At 43.1% G+C, this 25,795-nt stretch overlaps 1 protein-coding gene and 1 long non-coding RNA gene across 3 annotated transcripts in view; one reads left to right on the forward strand and one right to left on the reverse strand.

Annotated features, from left to right (window-relative positions):
- KIAA0319L (KIAA0319 like) overlaps positions 1 to 25,795 on the forward strand; it is a 61,044-nt gene that overhangs the window by 32,765 nt on the left and 2,484 nt on the right. For both annotated transcript variants that reach the window (XM_081871652.1, XM_081871653.1), the window contains exons 8-20: positions 1,188 to 1,280; positions 2,276 to 2,408; positions 5,804 to 6,032; positions 7,759 to 7,882; positions 10,497 to 10,629; positions 11,589 to 11,737; positions 14,048 to 14,199; positions 15,114 to 15,252; positions 16,788 to 16,947; positions 18,703 to 18,848; positions 20,958 to 21,080; positions 24,676 to 24,766; positions 24,926 to 25,017. In XM_081871652.1, the coding sequence (XP_081727778.1) occupies positions 1,188 to 1,280; positions 2,276 to 2,408; positions 5,804 to 6,032; positions 7,759 to 7,882; positions 10,497 to 10,629; positions 11,589 to 11,737; positions 14,048 to 14,199; positions 15,114 to 15,252; positions 16,788 to 16,947; positions 18,703 to 18,848; positions 20,958 to 21,080; positions 24,676 to 24,766; positions 24,926 to 25,017 (1,764 nt within the window). The remainder of the gene's footprint in view (positions 1 to 1,187; positions 1,281 to 2,275; positions 2,409 to 5,803; positions 6,033 to 7,758; positions 7,883 to 10,496; positions 10,630 to 11,588; positions 11,738 to 14,047; positions 14,200 to 15,113; positions 15,253 to 16,787; positions 16,948 to 18,702; positions 18,849 to 20,957; positions 21,081 to 24,675; positions 24,767 to 24,925; positions 25,018 to 25,795) is intronic.
- The window catches only part of LOC309347290, a 62,849-nt gene that overhangs the window by 19,672 nt on the left and 17,382 nt on the right, over positions 1 to 25,795 (reverse strand). The window lies entirely within an intron of this gene.

Genomic DNA, 25,795 nt, shown 5'->3' on the forward strand with positions numbered 1-25,795 from the left:
TAAAAGCAGGTCCTGTGTCTGAAATGGTTGGAGATATTTGATCTAGTAGAATAGTAGATGATGCTTGGAAGGATTAGCAGCCAGGTGCTGCTCCTCCCCTCTCCTCCCAGGGAGTAGTAGGAATACCTTTACCAACACTATTTCCTTCAGAATGTCACAATGGCATATAAACAAAGATAACTGATGAGAATAGCCATCCAAGTAAAAGAGCCTGTATTTCACCAGCCATTGATCTCCTCTTAATAATAATAATAATAATATTTTTTTATTTATATCCCGCCCTCCCCAGCCGAAGCCGGGCTCAGGGCGACTAACAACAATAAAATAATACAACATTCTAAAATCATTTCATTAAAATTAATTCAACTCAAATTGAGGGATCTTCTTTGTCCATGAAAAGGGAGGAAGTAGGCCTGGTGGCTTCTAATAGCCAGTGATTGACTTCTAGAATGGAAAGTACCAAGATTCAGGTCTCTGCTGACTAAGAAACCCCTTTTCTCCCTCATTCCGGTTGTGTGAGAGCTGGTTTTGATTCCTCAGTGGCAAGAAAGGCAAACTATGTATTACTATTCTTGGCATAGTTATTCCTCCAAATACCACTAGGTGCTGCTAGCAGGGCTTAATATGTTCCAAGGTTCCTCAGAGCTCTGTACTGTAGCAATAGAAGGAAGGCAGTGACTTCTATTGATAGTGTGGAAAGTGCCACTTCCTGTAAGCACTCAAAGCGCTTCACTGGCTATATATCTGTGATCCTTACAATAATCCTGTAAAATAGGTTAGTGGTATTATTTCCATATTGCAACAGGAAAGTTGAGGCTCAGTGAGCTTGCTTGCCTAAAGTCACCTAGGGAGTCCTATTTCTAAGGCAAGTTTTAACCGCAAGTTCAATAATATATTAATATGTACAATTTAATATGTACAATTTATGTAGCTGTTTGCGAGTGTTCAAAGTTCTTCTTGTTTATTGTTTTATCCCATGTTGCAAATTGAAAAGACGGGGGGGGGGGTAAGTTGCTGAAGTTGGGAGAGGCCATCTTTCCTTAAGGCCATTTAGTGAGTTCATGGCAGAGGTGAGGTTTGAGCCTTGGACTTCCTGATTCACAGCTCCATCTCTTAGCTACAATGCTGCAGTTGACTAGGATGGTAACTTTCTATGGTGGCTGTCATAGTTCTGTTTTTCATCACAGAGCCTCGAGTGAATCAGCCCCCTGTGGCCATTGTGTTACCCCAGTTCCTGGAGATCTCACTACCAACTACCTCAACAGTCATTGATGGCAGCCGTAAGTACCTACTAAAACTAGTGCAATCTATTCCTGCAAGCCTCAGATAAAAGTCATGGAGGAGACCGAGTGAGTCTGTCTATTAAGGAATGGGATTCTAGCGGAATGTGGCTGATGTATCATTAGGATCAGTTCAAATCATCCACTGACTGTTGATCAATTTGTGGGCACATGTAGATTTGTAGTACTGGTCTTCACTGCCAAATGCATTAGTTAAACTAGGGCAGCCCCAACTCAGTACAAGGAAAACATCTGCTCACTGGACTTGTTTAAACATATGAAGCTGCTCTACACAGAATCAGCCTTCTGGTCCCTTTAGCTCAGGGCTGGGGTATCTTTTTCAGCTCAAGATCTGCATTCCCTTCTGATAACCTTCTGGGGGCCACATGCCAGGGGTGGGCAGAGCTAGAGGCAAAAATAAGCAGAGCAATAGATGTGTGTTTTTCCTTTGTACAGTTGGCTAGTTTTTTACACACACCTCTCTCCAGGCCAGGAAGAGTGCAAAGCCGCTCTAGTGAGGGGGTGGCAGAAGAGGGGGCCAGATAGAGAGGCTTGGAAGGCCACGTTTGCCCCCCCCCCCGCCAGCGTGAGGTTTCCCATCCCTGCTTTGGCTTATTATTGTATTACTGATAGTGGCTCCCCAGAATCTCAGCCAAGGATCTTTCCCAGCCCTTCTATCTGAGACATTTTTTGCTGAAGTGATGTGGGATAGAGTCTGGGACCTTTACTTTAATGGTGCGTGGATTCTACCAGTGTGTTCATTCCTATTTTCATTCAGCAATCCCATTTCTGGGGACTATCATTCATATTTTAAATACTCTTTCTTTTATCACATGGTACATTAAGCATAGCTTCACAGTTTAAAAATAAAATTAACTCTTGTCCCTTGTGAAAGTTGCTATACTGGGAGTATGGCCTTAAGCTACTTTGTAAATAGATTTTAATTCCTCCTGAACTTACTGGGAATGTGGCTTTATCTGTTTCCATTGAATCAGACAGTACTGATGATGACAAAATAGTCAGTTACCACTGGGAAGAACTGAAGGGGCCTCTACGGGAGGAGAAGGTATCGGCAGACACTGCGATTCTGAAACTGACCAATCTGGTGCCAGGAAATTACACTTTCAGGTAAGACAAAGAACCTGGGATTGTACCTCTGGTTTGGATTTTCTAGATCTAAAGCATAAGATAGATGACACAAACCAATTAATGAAATCAGCCCTTGGTATGTTAAAGAGCCAGTTAACCCAATGAAAACAATGTATCAGCTAACAATTTAGAAAACAAACCAGCAACAACTTTTTGCTACCTAGTCACATTTTATAGTTTCCCTGACCGTGGAGGTTGAGGTTATTGCTATATTCATAAAATTGTAATCTCCCAATTTAAACTGTTATATGTGACTAGACCGCTAATGTGAATGGGGGGGGGGGGGAATAGTGGAAGGAATGCATGTGCCATAGAGCAGAGCTTATTTTGCCCCCAGCTCTAAACCATTTTTTTCACCCTCTCTCATTATAAAAATAGGATTTGGCATATAACTATTGAATATGTCACTGTGATTTTTAGTCGGGGATAAAAGGTTCAGGAATAAATGGATTATTCTAAGGCCCATCTGAAAATGAATATATTGGGTAAGGATATCTTTAGATGAGTTTCCTTTATAAAAGTTTCAAGGTAGCTCAAGAAGAGTTCTCCTGTAATAATTCAATTTTCTTTTGGTTTAGTGTAGCCGACCTCAGCTTTATAGTTATGGAATGAGGGTGATTCTGTGTGTGTCTGCCATTTGCTTCATAGTTGAAATATTCAGTAGGTTGAAAAATGAAATTGTATTTGCTAAGCCTTGCAAAAAATCTTTTTTAGTATACTCCATGGTTAAACTGTGTGTCTCAGCTTTGTGTTCTCTCCCTGGGAATTGGGGATCCAGTAAAGTGCTTCATCCTCATTCACACAAATTTCTTTGGGTACCCATGGGGGTAAATTGTGGTTGAGTTGGTCCTCCCCAATCCCCCTGCTGCCACACTAGCCAGAACTAAGCTGTGGTTTGGCTTAGTGTTATGTGTGAATCTTTGCTTGTGTTTTGTCTTCTCAAAACAAACCACTAGTGGTCAGCCTTGGTTACTGCTTGTGTTTTGGTTGGGAGCAAGACAAAGCAAGAGCTCAGGTGTGCATGTAATGCTCATCCAAACCATGGCTTAGCCCTGGGTTATGCAGCAGCAGGAAGACCTGGAGAAGGGAAAAGCAGCTGTGAGTTTCCTTCTGGGTATCCACACACCTGCTTGTTCTTGCTAAGCCAGTGTGGCTTAGCATTATGTGTGAACTGGGTTCTTTCTGCCTCTAAAGGTCTGTTTCCTCGGTTGCTTTACAATGATTTTAAATAATTAATGACTTGCACAGCCCCTATTACAAGCCTGTTTTTAGAAGGGGAAGAAGCTGGGAGTGTGCTGTGCAGCAAATGATCCTAATTCTGGTTGTAAATATTTTTTGCTTTTACTTATGAAGTCTGCACATGCAATTGATTATCTCAGTTGCTAAGCTCTCTCTCTCTCTTAATCCTTAGGAAGAGAGTTTTGTTAATGCATTTTGAGAGTCTTTTAAACAGATATTTTGGCTTCAACAGTGCATACCAGCTTTTAAATTGTTTTAATTGCAAGCAGGACTGTGGGTAGCCTCATTCTATTATTTTTTATGCTTTTCCAGCTTGCAGGTCCTGTATGGGTGACATTTGATGAGAGCAATTACAGAACCCACTAGCATATAATATGAAATTGAACTGTAAATTATGTGTTTCCCTCCTGTCCACCCCCCCCCCCCCCGCAAATTATGAGAGGCTATTCATGCATATTGACCTTATCAGCAGTAATGAGGCCAGGAGAGATACACATATGAAGTTGTCAGACTGTTGGTCCATCTAGCACTGCCCTGCATGCTTTGACCTGAGATCCTTTTAACTGCAGAGCTTGATGCTAATCCTGATTGGGACCCACTAGACACAAAGCATGGGCTCTACTACTAACCTATGGCCCTTCCTTATAAAGAGAGCTTCTGGATGAGGGGCTTTAGTGTTATCATTGCTGCTTCAGTTCCAAGCCTTTTCCTTGCCATGTGGCTCCAACCTCCCCGTTCCCCCATCTGTAAATGGAAATAAATGACACTCTGTGGAAATGTTCATCACACAGCTGGCTAATTAACAGTGCTTTCCCAAGGAGCATTTAATACTTTACTGTAGGGCCACTTCTCATACAGTATGTTAGAGGTAAATAGTACAGAGAAAACAACTTGGCCTGTGTAACTCATTGCCACAGGATGTTGTGATGATATCCATTAGCATACATGGTTTTTTAAAAAAGGATTCAGTTGATTCATTAAATAGGAGCTACTAAATGTGAGTGGCAGAAGACTGACATGACTTTTCAGAGGCAGAATACTTCCCACAGTCAGACTTCAGCAATAATGGGATAGATACAGCCATTCTTTGTTTTTGTGAACTTGCCTAAAGCACTCTAGGCAGACAAAATGCAGTTTACTGGTCTGAGCCAGTTCTCTTATTTGTTTAGCCATTGCCTAAGAGAGAGCTGGTTACACTCATCACTTGATCCCTGGCACATGTGAACGGGTTGCCTCAGATATAAACCACACATATAACTTTCAGTTCACCGGCTTTTCAATGGAATGAATTCAGAATTTCAGCCACTAGTTATCCTGTGTAGAGAAATTTTATTATGTCATGTGTGATTTTGCCTGAATAATTTCTCCATGTGAAAACAGGCTCTTTAGAAAAGCCAAAAAATGATATGTGTAATCATTTTTTAAAAAATACAGTATTTTTTAAAAAAGTACATTATTCTTACATGTGTAAAACCAGTGCTCTGTCAAAAATAGGTTACTCTTGGTGAATGAATTCTCACTCAGCAAGAGTGAGGGAACAAGATTTTTAAAAATAGACATTTTGGGTCTGTTTGACACAGCTTTGAGTTTATTTATTAAAGGTGATTTCTATACCACTTTATAAAATAATATTTTAAGGTATATGGCAAAATAAAACACACAAACATTACAAAAATCTACAATAAAACCATTATTATTTGTGAATAGACTTTGAGTCTGTAAATGTGTATCTGGCATTGTGATTTCTTTATTTTCTTGTTATAAATATGGATGTGTTTGAATATCCCAGAGTGGCTGGGGAAACTCAGCCAGATGGGCGTGGTATAAATAATAAATTATATTATTATTATTATTATTATTATTATTATTATTATTATTATTATATATATATAGCTTTAGTTGCATGTTGTACATTTGTTTAAAATAGCATCACATTTTAATATTTGCATGTTTCTCTCCTAGTTGTTCCAGGCATCTCTTCCCCACCCCCCAAGTTTATGCATATCCAGCTTAAACCACTACTTTTCTTTGGGGCCGGTGGGGGGAGATTACTACTCCTTCTCTGCCAGTGGCTCCCTTTGAGCTTTTCCCTTTTTGTCCTGATCTTTGAATTCTCTTCTTTCCTTCCTCTTCAGCCTCACCGTGGTGGACTCGGATGGTGCCAGCAACTCCACCACTGCCAGCCTGACTGTGAACAAAGCAGTGGATTACCCACCCGTAGCGAATGCAGGCCCTAACCAAGTTATCACTCTGCCCCAAAACTCCATCACCCTATATGGGAACCAGAGCACAGATGACCACGGCATTGTCAGCTATGAATGGTCCCTCAGCCCCAGCAGCAAAGGGAAAGTGGTAGAGATGCAGGTAAGATCTCGGGGCTCCGTCTTGAGAGGAGTCAACACACTTCAATAAACATTTCCTATTATGTTTAAGTTCATGTAAATCAATTTGTTCAATCACTGTAAACACCTCTGACCCAACAATTACTTATCTAATCAACATTTAAAAAATACAATGTGTGTGTTCAAACATTGCACACCTAGTAATTTTGTGAGAGCATCATGTCCCTTCTGTCATGTCTGGCAGCTAATTTTGTTGCTGAGCTTAATTTGCTGTATGTGCTTTGGGTACATGCTCTTTCTATGTGTCATTAAGTTCTGTTGGATTTCTAGTATTATCCTTCTAGCCCATAGCAGTCAGCCTGATATGTATCTAAAAGCCCACACACAGGACATGAGGGCAGTAGCCCTCTCCCACCTGTGTCCCCCAGTATCTGATATTCAGGAGCATGCTGCCTTTGATCCTGAAGGTGTTACATAGACATCATGACTAGTAGTTCTTAGCATTCTTCTCGGTCAGTTTGTCTAATCCCCCTTTTCCAACCTGGCAGCCACAACTTGTGGCAGCAATTCCCCTATCTGCTGTGTAAAAATAAATAAATGCATTTATATAAAGTTGCTTATATCACACTCTTCAAAGTCGCTTACAGTAAAACAATATTCCTGATTCCTGCATTGCAGGGGGTTTGACTAGTTGTCCCTCGGGGTCCCTTCCAACTCTACAATTCTATGAAGAAGAGCCAGTTTGGTGTAGTGGTTTGCATGTTGGACTAAGACCTGGAAGACTAGGGTTCAAACCCCCATTTGGCCAGCGTCACCTTGGGCCCGTCACTGCCTCTCAGCCTAACCTACCTCACAGGGTTGTTGTGGGGATTAAACAAGGGGGAAGGAACCATGTACACCACCTGGAGCTCCTTGGAGAAGAAGGTGGAGGAGAATTGCAATAAATAAATAAGGTGGACACAAAAGTGTGATTAAAAGTTGTAACTGCTTTTCTAAACCCAAGCAGTGAAGAAGCAATGCCGGTGTCCTCGCCTGGACTTCCAGAGGCAGAAAAGGCTGTTTTGCATATTGGCACCTTAGTAGCTGAGGGCACAGTGAAGAGCTCAGTTCTTAGACAGGATTGTATGGTGGATAGTAGTCCTTCATTAGATGATTCTGGGCTCCAGTTTTACAAAAAAGGGAGGAAAAACTCCCTGTTCTACGCATAGTAGCCAGCATGGTGCCTTCCAGATGTTGGTGGGCTACAACTCTCACTGGCCATGCTGACTAGGACTCATGGAAGTTGTAGTTCAGCGTCATCTTGGGAGGGGAGAGGGATCCTGTATTGACTTTCTCCTGGTTCTGCATGACCTACAAATCTCTTTCTTGTCCCATCTTCTGTTTTTTCAAAACCGGAAAAAACCCCAAGCATCTCAAGGTAGATAAATTCCTGGATGGTTCCAAGACATGATTGGGGGTCACATAATTCAGCAACCTTGTGGAAGCCAACCATATCTGGGGCTGGTCAGTAGCTAGATAGGAGACCACAAGTACATGCCCCATGTATCCTCTAAATAATTTTATTTATTTCACAAAATGTAGAAACCACTTGATTGTTTAAAAAACTCCACCTAAAACTGGGTTATATAACTTTGCAATGAGTGGTGCATTTCTTAAGCCTCCTTTTACTTTCTTTCTTTCTTTCTTTCTTTCTTTCTTTCTTTCTTTCTGAATGGGGACTTAAATTCTTGGTATTTGTTGTTTCCAAGGGAGTGAGGACTTCAACTCTGCAGCTCTCTGCAATGCGTGAAGGTGACTATACCTACCTGCTGACGGTGACGGATTCTGCTGGCCACCAGTCCACTGCTGAGGTCACAGTGATTGTGCAACCTGGTACGCTTAATAAGGGTTTTTGTGTGTACAACTCCCCCCATTATATATGAGAAGCCTGTATTTGACATTAATATATTTGGGACCAGGGTTAAGGGGGATGAAGAGATAGTGACTGCATACACAGACATTTAAAGCACATGACTCCCCCCAAAAAAAAATTATCCTGAGAACTGTAGTTTAGCCATCAAAGAGATATAGTTTCCAGACCCCTTAAGAAAACCCTTAACAAAGTTCCCAGGATTATTTGGGAGAAGTCGTGTGTTTTAAATATGGTGTATGTACAGCCAGTGTGTGAGGCTGGTAGAGAGCAGCTGGTTTTCTCTTGAACCTAGATAAATGTCTGGTAGCTAATCATGTCCAACACTGGGACAATCTGAAAATAAGCCAGTTGCTCTTCTAGACAGGCCATGTTCCAGACAAAGGAACATATTTATAGATACCATTGATTTCAACCATTGAGACCAAGGGGTACTCCAAAGCACGTAACTTTGGATCATTCCCTCCCCCCCCCCCCCGTAAAGCCTATTTTCCCCAAATAGCAGTGCCACCCACTCCCTTCAATTTCAAACACAGCTTGCTGTACAGCACAGATAATTGCTATTCAGGAAAAAGCAAAAAGTCAAAGGCTCTGCTGGACCAAGCAGAAAGCTAGTCTTGCAGTTTTCTGGATTGTATGCCCTTTGATTTGTGTGGTGCTATGAAAATGTCAGCCTGATTTCTGAGTCCTGTGAGCTTCCATTTTGTGAAGAGACGCAAACCTATTGTCAAACTGATCCAGAATGGGAGACACTGCAATTTTTAAGCTGGGGGGAATCTCTTGTGGTTAAGATCTCCACCGCCACATGTCTTAACTAGATTTCCTGCTTAATCAGATTTCTTAAACACTGTTTGAATCTGGCAGAGAGCATATAATTCTGCGGCCCACTCACATTCTTTTAATCATTGACTATGCTGTTGCATATGCATTGGCCCTTAGTGTGTGAGGAGTGTTAGGATGCTTCCAAGCAAGTGGTTGCTAGTACTACCTAATCCAGGTATGGGGAACTGTTGACCTTTCAGCTGCTCCTCAACAGCAACTCCCATCATCCCTAGCAAGTATGCCCAGTGGCTAGGGTTGACAGGAGATTCCCCATGCCTGGCTTAATAATTGCTCTTCTATTCTAAGCTTTATATTTGACTTTCTTTAGTAATGTTTTATTTTGAAATCTTTAAGATAATGTTTTATCTTCAACCACTTTGATATTTTTTTCTTAAAAATATAAAGCGGTCTAGAAAGGAAATGAGGGAATAGATAAATAAGCTACAAACACAATTGTAATTGGATTCCTATAGTTTGTGAGCTGTGCATCTCCCTATGTTCCATCCACACTACTTGGTGTGATGAAGCCATGTAGATGGAGAAAGAACTGTTTATTTGAGCATTCAGGGTTGTTGTGTTGTGTGGTTGGTTTTTTTTCATTTTTCTGCTAAGCCTTTCTTATTTAGGCTCTACTATGTCATTACTTTAATTTTTTTAAGGCTAAAAATTAATGCTAATTAAATGTGTTGGAGCAGCAACACTGCTAAAACGATGCTGACCACAATATTTTGAAGTTAATCTTGTACCAACATTCTTTTTCATTAATGTGGATAGATAGATTGTTTTAGTGCAGCTTAAAAAATAAACATGCTGATAAAATGACACGGACTGAAAAGCTAATAATGAAGATTTAACAAAGTATGAACGCATGGCAATAGGTTTTCCAGCCTGATATGTTATTGCCAAAGTCAAAACCACACCCCTTAAAAAAAAAAAAACCTGAAGGGTTTCACTGAGGCAGTCTATGCCTGTAGAGATTTTGGTGCTGTTGTAATCTTGGTACACACACTGATTAGATTTCCTGAAGTCTGACAAAAAGATAGGAAAAGTACGGGGGAAACACAGGACAATAACAATATAATGATTATATCGTATATATGCCTCATAGAAAATGAGTGAACAAAGCATAGCATTTCCAGGGTACCCTTCTAGTGTGGGAACGTCCTTGGTTTTGTTTTACTGAGGATTTATGAAGGGTTTGTAGCTCAGAGGTTAACACATGCTTGCGTGTACAAGGTCCCAGCTTTAGTTCCCAATCTCTGTGATTAAAGGCTCTCAGGTAGAAGCTGGAGAATGCCCCTGCCTGACATCCTGCAGAGCTGTTTCCAATCAGCAGAGGTAACACTGGGCTAGATGGACTTGCTTCAAGGCTGCTTTGTATATTCATGTTACAGATAGGTAGCCGTGTTGGTCTGCCATGGTCAAAACAAAATAAAAAAATTCCTTCCAGTAGCACCTTAAAGACCAACTGAGTTAGTTCTAGGTATGAGCTTTCGTGTGCATGCACACTTCTTCAGATACTTCTTCAGATACTTCTTCAGATTCTTCAGATGTGTATCTGAAGAAGTGTGCATGCACACGAAAGCTCATACCTAGAACTAACTCAGTTGGTCTTTAAGGTGCTACTGGAAGGAATTTTTTTATTTTGTTTTGTATATTCATGTGAACTATGCTTGTCTGTCACCTTCCACATAAGCATCCAGTTCATTTCAAGAGTGCCTTCATATCTCTCTCATTTTGTGAACTTTTGCTCAGAAAACAATAAGCCTCCCAAGGCAGATGCTGGTCCAGACAAAGAACTAACTCTGCCTGTGGACAGCACCACTCTGGATGGCAGCAAGAGCTCAGATGATCAGAAGATTGCATCCTTCCTTTGGGAAAAAACACGGTACATTTCTCTGTCTCCCTCTTGCATACACATGACCTTGCACATGATAATGCAGAACTATGCTGTATCACACCCTAACATGCATAGTGCATGTAGAATCTTAAAAAACAAAACAAAACCACTATTATCCAGGCCAACCTAACCCAGCAGGCAGTAGCTGTGCCTCCTTAGGATGGGAGAATTGCAAGGGTTCCCAATTAATCAAATTGGGGCAGGAGGAATTGTGCCCCCGCCTAGTTTTCCTGATTACACCTCATTTCCCCTGTATTCCATACAAGTGAATAGGGGGAAAGCTTTTTCATTCCATTCACTTTTATGGAATAGAGAAGAGGGGCTGTAATCAGGAATAGGAATGGAATAATCTCTCAATTTCAGTTTGCTCGTTTTCCCACGTTTCTTCAGCAAGTTGTGAAATTTTGTTTTTAAAAAATCCTCATGAAACTAAAGCTAAATCCTCACTATTTTAGCATGAATTTCCCCCTAAAAACCACATTTGTGCACACAGTTTTGCATTTTTGTATGTTACTTTCACTAATATATTGATTTTTATGCATACTGTCCCCTAATATTTGCATTTTTGTGAATATTCTTTGGTTGGAGAACTAGGTTGCAAAATTTGAATGTGTGTGGATTTTGATGGATGTCTGTATTTCAGTTCTCATATTGTTTTGGAAAGCGTGAATTGGACAGATTTGGCATTACATGAGAACTGAATCAAATTTCTCCTCCAATCCTAGTCAGGAAAACCCCTGAAGAGAAAGCAGTACCCTATCCTTGTATCCTACAATAAGATACAGGGAAGAATAGAAAAATGCTTTGCCTACAGCACAAATTATCTTGGCCTAGCCCAGTGCACCTGGGAGCCTAGCATCTTGGCTGAGTGTTCAAAGAATATTCCTCTTCTTTTCTGTGCAAAAGTTTGACATCTGCATGCTGATTCTTTTGGGGCTTTTTGCCAGGGGCCCAGATGGTGTGAAACTGGAAAATGCCAACAGCAGCATCGCCACAGTCACTGGGCTTGAGGTCGGGACGTACGAATTCACACTGACTGTCAAAGATGAGCGGAACTTGCAGAGCCAGAGCTCCGTTAACGTCATTGTCAAGGAAGGTGGGTAGCTGGAGGGAACACAGCCTTTGGCTAATGTCAGGGAACTGCCATCAGGGCCAGAGGGAGAGAGCGGGCTCCAGAGGGATTCCAGAGAGCGTCCCGGGATGGGGAGAGGCAGCCCATCTTCTGGGGAAGGGAATCAGCGTAGCACCAGTGGAGAAGGGGGGCAGATGGGGGAATCGGTGAGGCGGTCCCATGACTCCTCGCTGGGGACCAGCGGGGAGAGTAAGGGTCCTCTGCTGCCCACACCGTCCTTGGCAGAAGGCTTCCGCGCAGGGAGAGTAGGCGGAGACTAGGCGTCAAAGAGCTTCTTTGCTGGAAGAAGTTCAAGAAACGCCCACTGACGGATTCTGCCAGCGATTGAGACAGCCACGGGCGAGTGGCTGTCCGGACAGAAAAGGTTCACTCAGGCAACCCAGCCAGGTGTGGCGCCAGTTTACGCACGAGCAACCCCTAGAACCATTACAGCTAAGAAGGCTCCATATAAGGAAGCTCTTCTATGATAAGCAGTGGTGGAGTAGGACAAGGGAGACATGGGCTGAAATTCCTTCTTGGGCCAGAAAGCTGTGGGTGGTGATGGGTCAGTAACAATATCTCAGCCTTCCCCAACCTATTACAACCCTCATCAGCCCCAAACAGCATAGCTCTGCTGGCTGAAGTGATGGGTTGCAGTCCAAAACATCTTGAGAGCAACATGTTGGCCAAGGCAGGGCTAGCTTAACCTCACTGAATTGTTGTGAGGTTGTTGTGTGATAGCCCTTGTTTAGCCCCCTGAGCAACTTGACAAACAGACAAGAGAACATTACACTTGTTTTCCCTCTTCAGTCAGTCTTGGATTCCAACACTGCCCAAACCATGTGTCTCTGTCTCTCCAAACGGCCAGATGATCCCATTTTTTTCCTGGGGCTTTCTGTGAGAGAATGAAATCCAAGCACTAATGCCTGTTAAAATGCTTCTACTGTTCACTTGCAAAAGCAAGCTTTTGAAAAGAGGCTCTACAGAAATAAAAGAGCTGTACCTGAAGGCTTCAGGAAGTTGATCATAATTGCCCGTCATTATTACTCATTGCTCCTTCACTACATTTCAGTGTATTAAAATCTGGTTTTTATCTTGGTTATTCCCATGACAACCCTGTGAGGTATGGTACAAATCTCCAGCCTGAAGCACACTTGGTTCTGTCATGCCTACATCCACTTCTCCCAGCACTTGAACGGCAGGAAGCCTGAATCATTGAGCCATGTGATGCATTTGAACTTCCCTGCTATGCAGGTGAAGGTGGGCAGTCAGATGAATGTAAGAAGAATCCTGCTGGATCAGACGGAAGGCCCACCTAGTCCTGCTCTCTTGTCACACAGTGGCCAGCTTGATGCCTGTGGGAAGCCCACAAGCAGTACATGAGCATCATAGCACTTTCCCATTCATATTCACCAGCAAATGGTATCCAGAGGCATGCTGCCTCTAATCCTGCAGGTACCATATAGTAATAATGACTGGTAGCCATTGATTATCCTCCAGGAATTTGTCTGATCCCCTTTTGAAGTCACCCAAGCTAGTAGCTGTTGCTCAGTCTTGTAGCAAGTTCTGTCTTTTAACCATACATTGTGCAAAGTTCTTCCTTTTGTCTGTCCTGATCTTGCCGCTTCCTTGGATGTGTGTGGGGTGTGTGGGGTGATATAAGTATCTTCATTTCAAGGTTCAGGGTATCCTGAGGAAGGCCTCAGATGTGGGACAGGGGCCTGTAGTGTGAGTGGAGCTCTGGAGAGAATAGACAGAGGTGGCTTGCATAAGCAGAACTCGACTCATATGCAAGCTGTTGTTGTTTAGTCGTTTAGTCGTGTCTGACTCTTCGTGACCCCATGGACCAGAGCACGCCAGGCACTCCTGTCTTCCACTGCCTCCCGCAGTTTGGCCAAACTCATGCGCATATGCAAGCTACCTCCACCTAATTTCAGCCAATTTACCACTCTCAGCATAGATCCCTGCCTTGCATGCTGAGCCTTTCAGAGGGCACTGCCATCCCTCAGCAGAGGGCAGGAAAGGGAGGGGAGCAGGAGGAGATGGAGAATTGCCCCAATGCAATAAACACATACAGTCCATTGCACTTTGCCAAAGACAACCCAGTGGGCTACACAGCAGGACTTCTGACCTGGATTTCCCAACCAGGTCACCTGGTATTATTATATTCTTCATCAAACATAACTGATTAGAATTGCTAAAGAAGAATTAGTCAACTTTTCCTTAGTTATGGATAGGTTACAGTTTGCTGAAGCTCCTTTATATTCTGATCCTTTGTCCTCATTTCATACTCAGAGATCAATATGCCACCCACAGCAAAGATAGCTGGGAACGTTGTCATCACCCTTCCTACCAACACAGCAGAGCTTGATGGCTCCAGATCCACAGATGACAAAGGAATTGTCGCCTTCCTTTGGACTCGGGATGACGTCAGCCCTGCGGCTGGGGTGAGTAATGCTGCTATCTATTCTGCAGTGTTTACTTGTGTGCAAGTGACTCATCGAATTTTAGTGAAGCTTGGAAAGTGCTACATGAGTTACTGCACTCAGCCAAGAAGAGAGAGACCGTCCAATGTACTGAATTTTCTTTTTCTTCAGGGCCTGCTTAAATCTTTCTAAGACCAGTTACACAGAGGTGCTTTTTGGAGCAAAATGCCACAGGGGAAAGCATGTTAGTTTATTATAGCAAATGCAAAGAAAGTGTTGGTATAATGGGAGCTATGCCTCTGAAGTGCACTCAGTTTTGACTTAATTTTTAAAACTCTTATTCTGACTCATGAACCTTTGAAATGTCCCTGATTTTTTCACTATACCAACAAGTGTGTCTTGTGACTAGGACTGCATGCACTTACTTTTTCTTCTTCAAAATTCTGAATTTTGCTGCATGTCCTTAGAGTTCAGATGTTGAAAGTCAAGATAGTCTCAGTGCTCCAAAGACTACCGATTCCTTCAAAGTCCTGGTTACAAAAGGGTATCTGGAAGAAGATGGCTTTTCTCTTAAGCTGTTCGCTAAAAAAACAGTCTAGCTTGCTTCTAACTCTCCTCTACCTAGAGGAATCTGGTACTTGTTACGGTGAGGGAGGGTGTGAAATGTTTCAGGAAAATGCAGCTCTAGAAGAGATCACCCTAGACCAGAAGTGGGAACCTGTGGCCCTCCAGATGTTGGTAGACCCCAACTCACATCAGCCCCAGCCAGCATGGTCAAGGAAGATGGGAGTTGGAGTCCAGTAACATATAGGAGGCTATAGGTATCATACTCCTCCCTTAGGTCTCCCTGGGACCCTGCACTTCTGATATATTCCCTTGTATTTCACAGGATTGCAAGGTGCATCATCACCCTTGTATGTTTTTGTTAAATGCAGGAGGTGTTAAATAACTCAGACCACCATGCAGTGCTGTTCCTCTCCAACCTGGTAGAAGGGACATATTCATTCCATCTCAAAGTGACTGATGCCAAAGGGGAGAGTGATATGGACAGAGCCACAGTGGAAGTAAAACCTGGTGAGCTACAAATACACAAGCACACACACTCACATGTACTTGATCTTCTGGAAGAGAAACTATTGCTAATTAATCATAATAATTAGCATTTATATGCACACTTTTAAAAGTATTCATTTATTGATTTGCAATAATATATGCACATTCCTTGCATGTTCAGAGCACTTCACAAACAGTACCTTAGTAATAATGGCCTACATATTGTAAAGATTACTAACTCCCTATTGTAGATGTGGAGATGGAGAGATAGAGAAGGGGGGCACCCATAAGCCCTCCTTAATGGGTGAGGTGAGATTTGGACTGAGGCCTTCCTAGTAGGGATGCGGGAGGCGGGGGTTGGTTTGGATGCGAAACTACCTTACTCTCACTCTCATTTCTTGAAACAGTATGTGATTGTGAACCAAAATGCAACTATCCTTCAAAATGCACACTTCTCCATATTTTGTGAATTTTGTACAAAAAAACCACGATTGGGGATATTGCTTGCAAAAATGTGTGTATCAGGAAAAATGCACACTAAGATGCTGACACATATTTGGGATGACTTTTTAAGAAAGCAAACTGAGGGTAAATTGACTGGTCCTCCCATCCCAACTTCCCAGCTCACACTCTTAGATCTTACTTTACACCAGCTCTCGGCACTAAGGCCCTGTCTCAGTCTGATTACATGAGAAGTATGATTGATCTTCTACAAGTTTACTCAGAAGTAAATCCTGTTGTTAGACATGCAGCATACTGGTTAAAGAATACCAGATCCCTCTATAGCTTCATATATGGCTCACTTTATTTACATCTGTTCATATCTTTTTAATAATCTTTTTTATTGGTTTTTGAAAATATAAACATACAACATAAAACAATACAAAATCCAAATTCTGAGATTACTCTGAATCTCCTGACTTTCCCCCATCCCTTCCATGGGTCCTTTTGATTCTATTTTCAACTGCATATCAGTACTTCTCCAATTTTCCATCTTCCTAAGTTTACATCTGTTGATATCTTGACACAGTTGTAAGAACTGGAACCCCATTTGTAATTGGATGCAGTAATAATTGTTGCAATACATGCATGAGAAAGGTTTTGTGACTGCCTAACACTGAGAAAATGGGTGTAGTATCTGTGATACACTTTTTTCAATAGCCAGAGGGTGGTATTAACAAAGACCTTTTTTGAGATAAGATTTGGAGGGCAGGTGTTAAGCAGAATCTGATGGGGAGCATCAGGAAATGGAAGAATTTGGGGGGGGGAGGGGCAAGAGGTCAGGAGCTGGTTCAGCATGTGATTATAAAACAGTCTAGTTGCTAGAAGCTGTGCTCTTCTCTTGGAGTTTTTCCAAAGGCTGAATCTCTTGGATGCTCTGCACAACCTGTCTATTTGGGTTGGCTTCTGTGCCAAGCTGGGGATGCAAGGATTCACACAGCATGTACATTTGCTCATATTTCTATTTGAATAAATGTTGTTGGGAATGGGGCAAGCCAAAATTTTCAAATCAGCTGGAATTCATCAGTGAGATGGTACTTATGCATTCTTTTCAGATCCAAGGAAGAACAACCTTGTGGAGATGATACTAGATGTGAATGTCAGCCAGCTGACAGAACGGCAGAAGGGCATGTTTATCCGTCAAATAGCGGTTTTGCTGGGAGTCCTGGATTCAGACATCATCGTACAAAAGATTCAGCCTTACACAGAGGAGAGGTAGGAGACCATGGAGAGGATCTTAACCGAGACAACCTAGTTGTACCCTAGAAGGCACCACTTGCAATTTGCTCATTTAAAAACAGACATAGGAAAGTGATAAAACACAGCACTCCCTTTTTGAGCTGGGTGCTGGCGGTTGATTTTCAAGATTGAAATATTTTGTGGATAAGTTTATGTGCACTTGTATTCATATGGTTCCTTGAAAAATATTCATTCATAATGAGAATTTCATGGTGTGTACAGACATAGATAGAATGCACTCATTGTATGTCTCATGTTAACTTCTCCACAGTATCAAGCTCAGAGGAAACCTGCTTTTCCCCAGGTTTGCAGCAGAAGCTGGGTTTGAACAGTGCTGGTTCTCTGGCCTTTGTATCTGCCATGAAGCCACCACTCCTCTCTCCCCATCCTCCCCCACTTTCTTAGAACAGTAAAACAGTAAAAGCCTTAAGAGAAAGTGCCAGGCATTTGAGCCACTGACCATGCAGTTGTTTGGAAACCAAAGCTAAGGGAGATAGCCCACATGGAGGAGAAGGAGGAGGAGACCCCACATTCATTTCAGAGCCAGATGCATGTGTCCATTGAAGACAAAAGGTGGGGGAACAGGCGCTTAGCTATAGCCACACACACAAAAAGGCTGCACATAAAACTGTTTTCAGCCTTAAAGTGCAAGTTCAAGCACCCTGTGTGTGGATATATTTTCATAGGTTTATGTTGTCAGCCTTGCTTCACTGCAAGCCAAACCTCTTCAGAGAATAAGGACTTAGGTTTTGGGGCAGGAGGACAAACCCAGGCTTGGAGCCCTGGGTTGCATTGTGGATCCTCATGCCCTAGGTTTTCATGCGTCAGGAATCACAACTGCACAGAGCTCTTGCCTAAGCTAGTGCTTGATTAACCCTGGTGCATTATCCAGTCCTTTCAGAAATCTGGGCATCTGAACTTCCTGCCAAGTTTATCCAGACTGAATCTTCTGGTACATAAGTGAAGTGTTCACTTTTAGTTAACCTTGAAAAAATTCTTTTGCTTAATGACATGAGCCAAGAAACAGAGGTGCTCTGGGCTTTCAGTTCTAACCCCTCCCCCCCCCCACTCCGCCACCTCACCTCATCCCAGTCGCAGACCAGTCATTTACCGTTCTTCCTCCTAGCAGAAGAGGAAGAGGTTTGCATCTGATCAATATATATTTGGCTGCAGTTAAGAAAGCATTAAGTAAATGGAATATGGATGCATTTTCTTTTTTGTGCTCTTTTCTCTCTCTCTGTCTGTCTGTCTCTTTTTAAGGAGCACTTTTATCTGTGCCAGGTGGACAGGATGGAGTTTTGCATGGCTCGATTCTGGTGCTGCTGCTTTGATTTGCTGTTAAGAGAGGGTTCCAGGGGGGCTGTTTCACATTTTGTCCTTTTTGAGCAGAGCTATGCATATTTTGCTCTGGGGGGAAAAATCTGAAGTCTGCAATGGCAATAAATCATGCAAACAAAGCAGATATATGTGTGTCTGGTTCCTTGGTTTTGCATAATTATTTTGCTTCCAAGAACTGACTTCTCAAAGAACATAGATTCACTTCCAAAGAAACTTGAGGAATTAATGGAAAAGAAGGCTTGTAGGGGAGAGACCTGCTAAAGATTTTGTATCATGGAAATCTTTCTTTGTGTTCTTCCCATTCACCCATCCCAACCCCCAGTAGTTGTGGTTTTCTGGAGAGAAACCTTCTATTTATGCTTCTTGTATCCCCAATTTTCTTGTTATTTGCAGCACAAAGATGGTGTTCTACGTGTGGAATCAGCCTCCTCATCAGATCTTCAAAGGGCATGACATTGCTTGGTCACTCAAGAACGAGCTGCGGAAGCAGCAGCAGTCAGGTTTCCTCATCTTCCGAGTGCTGGAGATCAATACAGTCAGTAAGTCAGAGGAACAGCTGATGTGGCTGCTGACCATTTCTTGTCACCTTGCACCACCTTCTTCCAGTGAGAAGTTTCACTTTCCCTGTGTCCAACTTCCCCTAAGGCCATTGCATCTGTAAGTGCACCATATCTGGGGTGGGGTTGAGGATCACAGTAAAAAATAACTTGCTTCTGACAATGGCACCTTATATGGAGCCTATCTCAATCAGATTTGTCAACACTGAATGACAGTGCCTCTCCAGGGTTTCAGACTGGGAACGTTCCCAGTTCTACCTGGAGATGCCAGGGATTGAATCTAGGGCATTCTGCCTGCAAGACAGATGCTCTGCCACTGAACTATGGCCAGCGTAGTGGACCCCAATTTCTCCACCTAGATAAATTCCAGAGAGACTGAATGATATGTTCCACCAACAGGCATCCTAGCAATAATGTTTCTTCTAGAAACCGACAGTGATGGTTCTTTTCCTACCAAGCTGAAGAATGGGAGAAGATATGGTTGCTTATAGCAGCCTTCACTAACCTGGTGCCCTTCAAATGTTTTGGACTACCACTCCCTCAACCTCAGCCACCATGCCTGTTGTTCTGATCACTTCATGTATGTTATCTCAGGAATCACTGCAAACAGGAGCCCAGTAAATTAAACCAGAGTTATTCTTGTTTATTGCAGGTTGCAGGGGGGTGGGTGGGATTACAAATCTGCCTAAAGCCACATAATTTGAATCTGTCCCTGGGCATTACCTCATTAGGAGGGTGTTGTTGTTTTTAACTGATATGATTGCTTCTTACCTCCTTGAAATGTATATGATACCTGCCCCCAGTTGTATTGATACCACTATTGCTGATCCTTTCTTCTGGGAGTTTTTAGACTAGTTTTATGCCAAGTTTTCTGAGCTATTGCATTTTACTACCATGGTTCATGCCATATGAACCAGCAGCACAGTGCTATTACTGTTTTGATAGGAGGGGTTTCAGTCCTGCATATCCACTTTAGCACCCTTTTCCTCACCTTCCTTCTCCACCCTATCTTTGACCTTGCAGTTGATCTATGGGAAGAAAAAAGGTTTTATCCTCCATTCTATTCCCATTGTCAGTCTTTTTTTTCTTTTTCTTTTTTGGAAGCTACTTCCCATTGTGCACTTCTAAATCTTCACGGTTCCAAGTATAAGTTTTCAATTAATAATGCTGCTATCTGTGCTGCTTTCTTGAACTGATGCAGGGTGCATGCTGAACTGCTCCCACTTCTGGGGATGGCACAAGAAAGAGGGAATTAGGCATAAATGTGAGAAGCAAAGCGGCAAGAGCAGACAACTGGCAGTGTAACACACAGTGGGAAGTGGAGGAAGAGCTATAGCAGGGGATATGCGGAGCTCTGTTTTTGTGAAGGAGAAGCCAAAAGCCTCTTGACAGCGGGCCGCCTCTGCCTTTGCCATTGTGACACAGACACCCACACACCATCCTGCTAACTCTCAGTTGCATTATGGGATTTATGTTCTGCAGGAAGTTCACATTATGCACATTGGCTGGGGTTTGGCATCTCCCTCAGGGGCTATTGAGGCTGAAACCTGAAGTTGACTGGGTGCTACTCATGGACCAAGAACAAACAGTGATGTTGTATAAGGAAAAGGCAGCCCTACTGACTATTATTATAGAGCTGGCACTCAAGCTTGGATTCAGCAAAAGAGACCACAAATATATTTTTGAAACTTGGAAAGTGAGAGAAAATGACATTGGGGGCAGGGGAAGCCCCCAGTGTTTGCACATAACTTTCTGCACCAGTGTGTATATGTGCATGCATGGATCTAGGGTTTTTTGGGGGGGCATTCAAATATCACTAGATGTTTTTATTGCACTTCTCAATGGCATGTAGCACAGACTTGTCTTATGAACAAGGGCCTGCTTGCATGATATTGATCAGTGTCCCCCACAAGCACATCCAGTATATCCAAGTGGGATGTGTGCATACTACAGTGAGCCCAAGATAAGGAACAGAATGGAGCTCTGAACCTGGATGTCTTGAGAATCTAAAGTCAGTGGGGAAATGTTTGAATCCTCATCCCTGACTGTGAAACTTAATTGTGGTGTCTGACTGGGCTCTCCCTCCTCTAGCCTGCCAGTTGAACTGTTCAGAACATGGGCACTGCAACTCCTTCACCAAGCGCTGTGTTTGTGACCCTTTCTGGATGGAGAACTTCATCAAAGTGCAACTAGGTGATGGCGAGAGCAACTGTGGTAGGTACTACTGTCTCTTTCCTTTCATGGTTAATAAGGCAACAGCCTCTGCAAGAGGCTCAGTGCCTAAATGCAGAAAGTTTCTGTTTGTTTCTGTGTCATGCCCCACTGTGGAGAAGGAGCCCTCAAAGGGAAAGAAGAACAGGCAAAAAGGGTATTGGGTGTTGGTTTGGTATAGCCAGAGAACCGTATATGTTTGAGGGAGGGGATTAATGGCCTGATCACACGGAATCTCTGCAGAAATCAGTAGCTGTACTATAGTGTCTTAAATATTGAGCAGCTTCTAGCCTCATCTTAGGTGATTGGTAGGACAGGGCTTAGTGAGGGGATGTCACCACCCACATTAGCGGTCAGTTGAGACATCAAAGTTGTATCTCATCCAACTCTTCCACTTTACTTATAGTCCCAGCAGAGGTACCTGAGCCAGCCTGGTGCAACATGCAAATGTAGAAGTGCAGAGCCACTTCTTGAGGGATTCCTTAGCATAGGTGCCAACTATAGGGGCCCTGGGGGCTCGGGCACCCACAGTACGGGCACCAATGTGACTTCCGGTTTCTACCAAAAGTTGTGTCGCAGGCCCATTGCAACCCCCAAGGCGATGTTGGAGACCCTGCCAGATCTCTGACGCGACTTCTGGTACAAACCGGAAGTAGTCACGTCAGAGGTCTCACAAGGCCTCATATGCAATCTCCAAGGCCACACAAGGTCTTGGAGATCTCCTCTGAGGTCCTGCCAGGCCTCAGAAGTGCCACTGCAGGGCATTGATGTAATGTGACATCACAATGTCACATTTTGTCACAGAAGCCATTGGGCACCCATAACCTGGAGCCCAAGTTGGCACCCCTGCTCTGTAGCAAGTCTCTCGGGGGTCTGTGCCTGCCCTGCCCTGTCCTCAGTCAGCCAGTTAATTGATCTGTTATTTGCACCCTACTCTTCTACACATATGCACTCAGAGAAGCTGCCCCTATTTGGATTCCACCTCTGTCTCCCATGGCATCGGGAGCATAATTCAGCCTGCTGTTATTCTAAATGTCCCAGTTCAGGCAATCATCATGGTCAAATTGATCCAGGTTTGTTTTAACTAATTAGAATAAACCACAGTTCCCTCAATTGATTCAGAATAAGAAACTGTGGTTTGTTCTAAAATGAAAGAGAAACTTTAATTTTCAAGTGTGTGCGTCAAAGGCCGGATGTGAATCATTAATAGTAATCTAAACTTTGGTTTCAATGATTGTCTAAGCTGGGCCAGTGTCAGCCAAGCCAGGGCAGCATGCAGTTATACCCATAAGCAGAACTGAACTGTGAGTTCTACAACCCATAGTCCCTGAGATCAAGTTCTGAGAGCTGGAGACCATAGGCGCCGACTCCATGGGGCCTGAGGGGGCCCGAGCCCCCTCAAAAATTCGTTTGGGGGGGCTCTGCCCCCCCAATAATTTAAGAAAATTATTACCGTAAATTTCGCTCTATAACACGCAGATTTTTTCTCCTAAAAAGTAAGGGGAAATGTCTGTGCGTGTTATTGAGCGAATGTGTGGTCCCTGGAGCTGACTCGCCGGAGCGCAGGGGCAAAAATAGGCAAAAATCAGGCAAAAATAAGATTGGGCGGGCGGAGGGAAGGCGGAAGCTGCTGCTTTCCTGCATTCTGCCTCAGGGTCTTACTGCCCACCCGCTTCTCTTGCTGCGTTTGCTCAAACTCAACAAAGAGCAGGGAATCCCCTGCCCTCCTGGCAAGCAGAGGGTTAAGGAAAGGATCGAGTCCTTCCTTCTAATTCTTTCCTAGTCACACTGCGTGCAGGCTCCAGCCCACCACCTCCTCCTCTCCGTGCTCTAGGGACTCGCAGGCAGCCGAAAAACATGCAGGTGATAGAGAGAGGGCTGGCTTGGGGGGGGTGACTTTTGCCTTCCTTTCCTCCCCCCCACCCCGTTAAACTCCTCCCCTGCATTCTTAGCCAGCTGCTTCTCCGCACACCCCTCTTGTGCTTCTTGTCCCTTCTGTGTTTTTCCTTCCCTCCCCATTTAAAACGTGGTGACAAAGCACGGATCCACATGGATCCTCAGGATTTTTGCATTGGGTCACCCCAAATTCACCATCCGATCACATTACATGTCCATGGCTACAGTCTGTACCAAAAAAATCACGCACCCACTGTTGCCTGGGGCTGCAATGGTGCAAAAACGTGGTTACAAAGCATGGATCCACAGGATCTTTGCACTGGGTCACCCCAAATTCACCATCAGATAACATAGCATGTCCATGGCTACAGCCTGCACCAAAAAAATCACGCGCCCACTGTGGCCTGGGGCCACAATGGTGCAAAAAAGTGGTTACAAAGCACGGATCCACATGGATCCTCAGGATTTTTGCATTGGGTCACCCCAAATTCACCATCAGATCACATAGCATGTCCATGGCTACATCTTGCACCAAAAAAATCACGCACCCACTGTTGCCTAGGGTCACAGTGGTGCAAAAACGTGGTTACAAAGCATGGATACACATGGATCCTCAGGATTTTTGCATTGGGCTACTCCAAACTCACTGTCAGATATTAAAAATCTTTATAAAATAGAGAATTAAATACATACAGAATGTTAAATTTTCAGTTTCGAAATATTAGTACTAGTTTAGTAATGTATTTCTATATTACTATAGTACTGTATTAGTTATTTTCAAATACTTAAATATTTTTAGGGTGTAAGACCCAATTAAAGACCGTTATTTACATACAGTATTACAGTATTTACATACAGTATTAGGCATAGTGTATTAACTGTATTAACTGTATTAAAGCATTAACTTTGAGACATTATTTTTATTTAATGAACCCTCAGCCTTATTCAAAGTAAGCTTAAATTAGCTATTTCACTTATTAATCAAAGTGCTATTACTGTGCGACAGCAATATTTTATGTTTTATTCTTTTAATGATAGTTTAGGATTTATTTAAATATCATTTCAGTCTTTTCAGAGCTATATATTCACTGCTCTGTAATAGTCTATAAGCATAATTGTTACTGTAAATTAAATTAGCTTTTTACGAAAATACCGTGCGTGTTTATGTTTTGTTTCTTTTTTCAAAGCCAAAAAGTGTTTCAGGCTTGTCGAGTTTCCCGGAGTGTGGAGTTATAGAGAGTCGAGTTTTTGGGGTTCTAATGTTGATCATATGACTCTAAAATACTTTTAAAAAACTTTAAAACTCACTAATTTTCATCTAAAATTTAGAAAACTTCCCAGGGCAGGACCCCGGTATGGGCCCCCCCAGTATTTTTTATAAGTCGGCGCCCCTGCTGGAGACAGATCCAGGGCCTGTACTTCAGCTAGAACGTGAAATGTAGCAGGTGGAATGTGCTGATCTATTCTTGGCCAGGCAAGGAAGGCAGAAGACCAGGTTTCAAGGCTTGGCCAATCCAGGCACTTTATATTTCCTGCCAGTCGCAGGGACCAATACCACATATATCTGTTCCTCTTTCTGTGCCTGATGAAGGCACTGGCCACAGCCCCCAGAAGCTGAATCCAAGCCCCAGCCCCAACTATGAGGCTCCTAGTTCAAGCTCCAGAGTCTGATGCTGAGATTCTATCTCTGTCCTTCTTACAGAATGGAGCGTGCTCTACGTTGTCATTGCATCGTTTGTTATCGTGGTCTCCTTGGGGATCTTTTCTTGGGTGGTGGTCTGCTGCTGCAAAAAGTGAGTAAGGCCCTGAGGCCTTTCCAGACCCCTCTTCCCTCTTAACAGTTAAGTTCACTGCTCTTACTTTTGGGTTAGGTGCTCATTCTCTGTGAGGGCCTCCCACTCCATCTAAGCTTCATTCTGTTTCTTTCTCCCCCACCCCCACTTTTTCTTAAGACGTAAGGGAAAACCCAAAAGGAAGAGCAAATACAAGATCTTGGATGCCACAGATCAAGAGAGCCTGGAGTTAAAACCAAATCCCAAAGCAGGTAAGACATCAGAAAAGAGGTTAGCACTCACAGAATGCTGACACAGGCTGGTTTCTATTCTCAAGGGTTTTGAAATCACTGCATGACATAGGGGAAGCTTGTAGCTCTGTGGGTGTTTGCTTGAAAGCTGAGTTTTCGGTGATTCAGTTGTATCTGTTCCCCTCAGAGTTGTGTCCAACAGGGCATGTCAAGATGCTTGCCACAAAGGCAGTAAAACGGGGGTCATTAGTTTTGTGTGATCTTCACAATAGGGCTGTAACTATTGTCTTATGGTAAGCATAAGCATAAGGTTGTCAAGGCTGGTTGCCTCCATAATTCTGTCTTATGTCATGCTGTCCATGCAAGCCATTTTGGGTTAAGTCACAACCCCAGCACTTCCCCAGAATTCAAAATTTGCCCACTGGTCTAAAAAGGTTGACAACCCCTGATCCATTCTTTCCCGTTTACCTCAATGGAGGTGGGACTAAGTCTCATTTTCTAGGTGGATTTTAACTGAAAATCCTTAAAGATATTTCTGGAAACACATATTGAAAAACACAGTTTAAAAAAGTACTAACAAGGCCATCTGAGGGTTGCATGCTGCCTTTATTTCTGCCCCCCCCCCCTTTAATAGCTTGTTTCCCCCCTACACAATTCTGCCACTGGAGTGATTGCTCCCAAGGTGGAGCTTGTTCTTATGTTCATTCAAGGCACATCATGGCAGATAGCTTTGCTCAGGCTGTAGGCAGCTAGGAAATATATTTAAAGGGGTTTTTTTAGAGCAGGACAGAGCAAAACC

The sequence above is a fragment of the Podarcis erhardii genome (assembly GCF_964252035.2).
Source record: "Podarcis erhardii genome assembly, chromosome: 7".
NCBI lineage: Eukaryota > Metazoa > Chordata > Lepidosauria > Squamata > Lacertidae > Podarcis > Podarcis erhardii.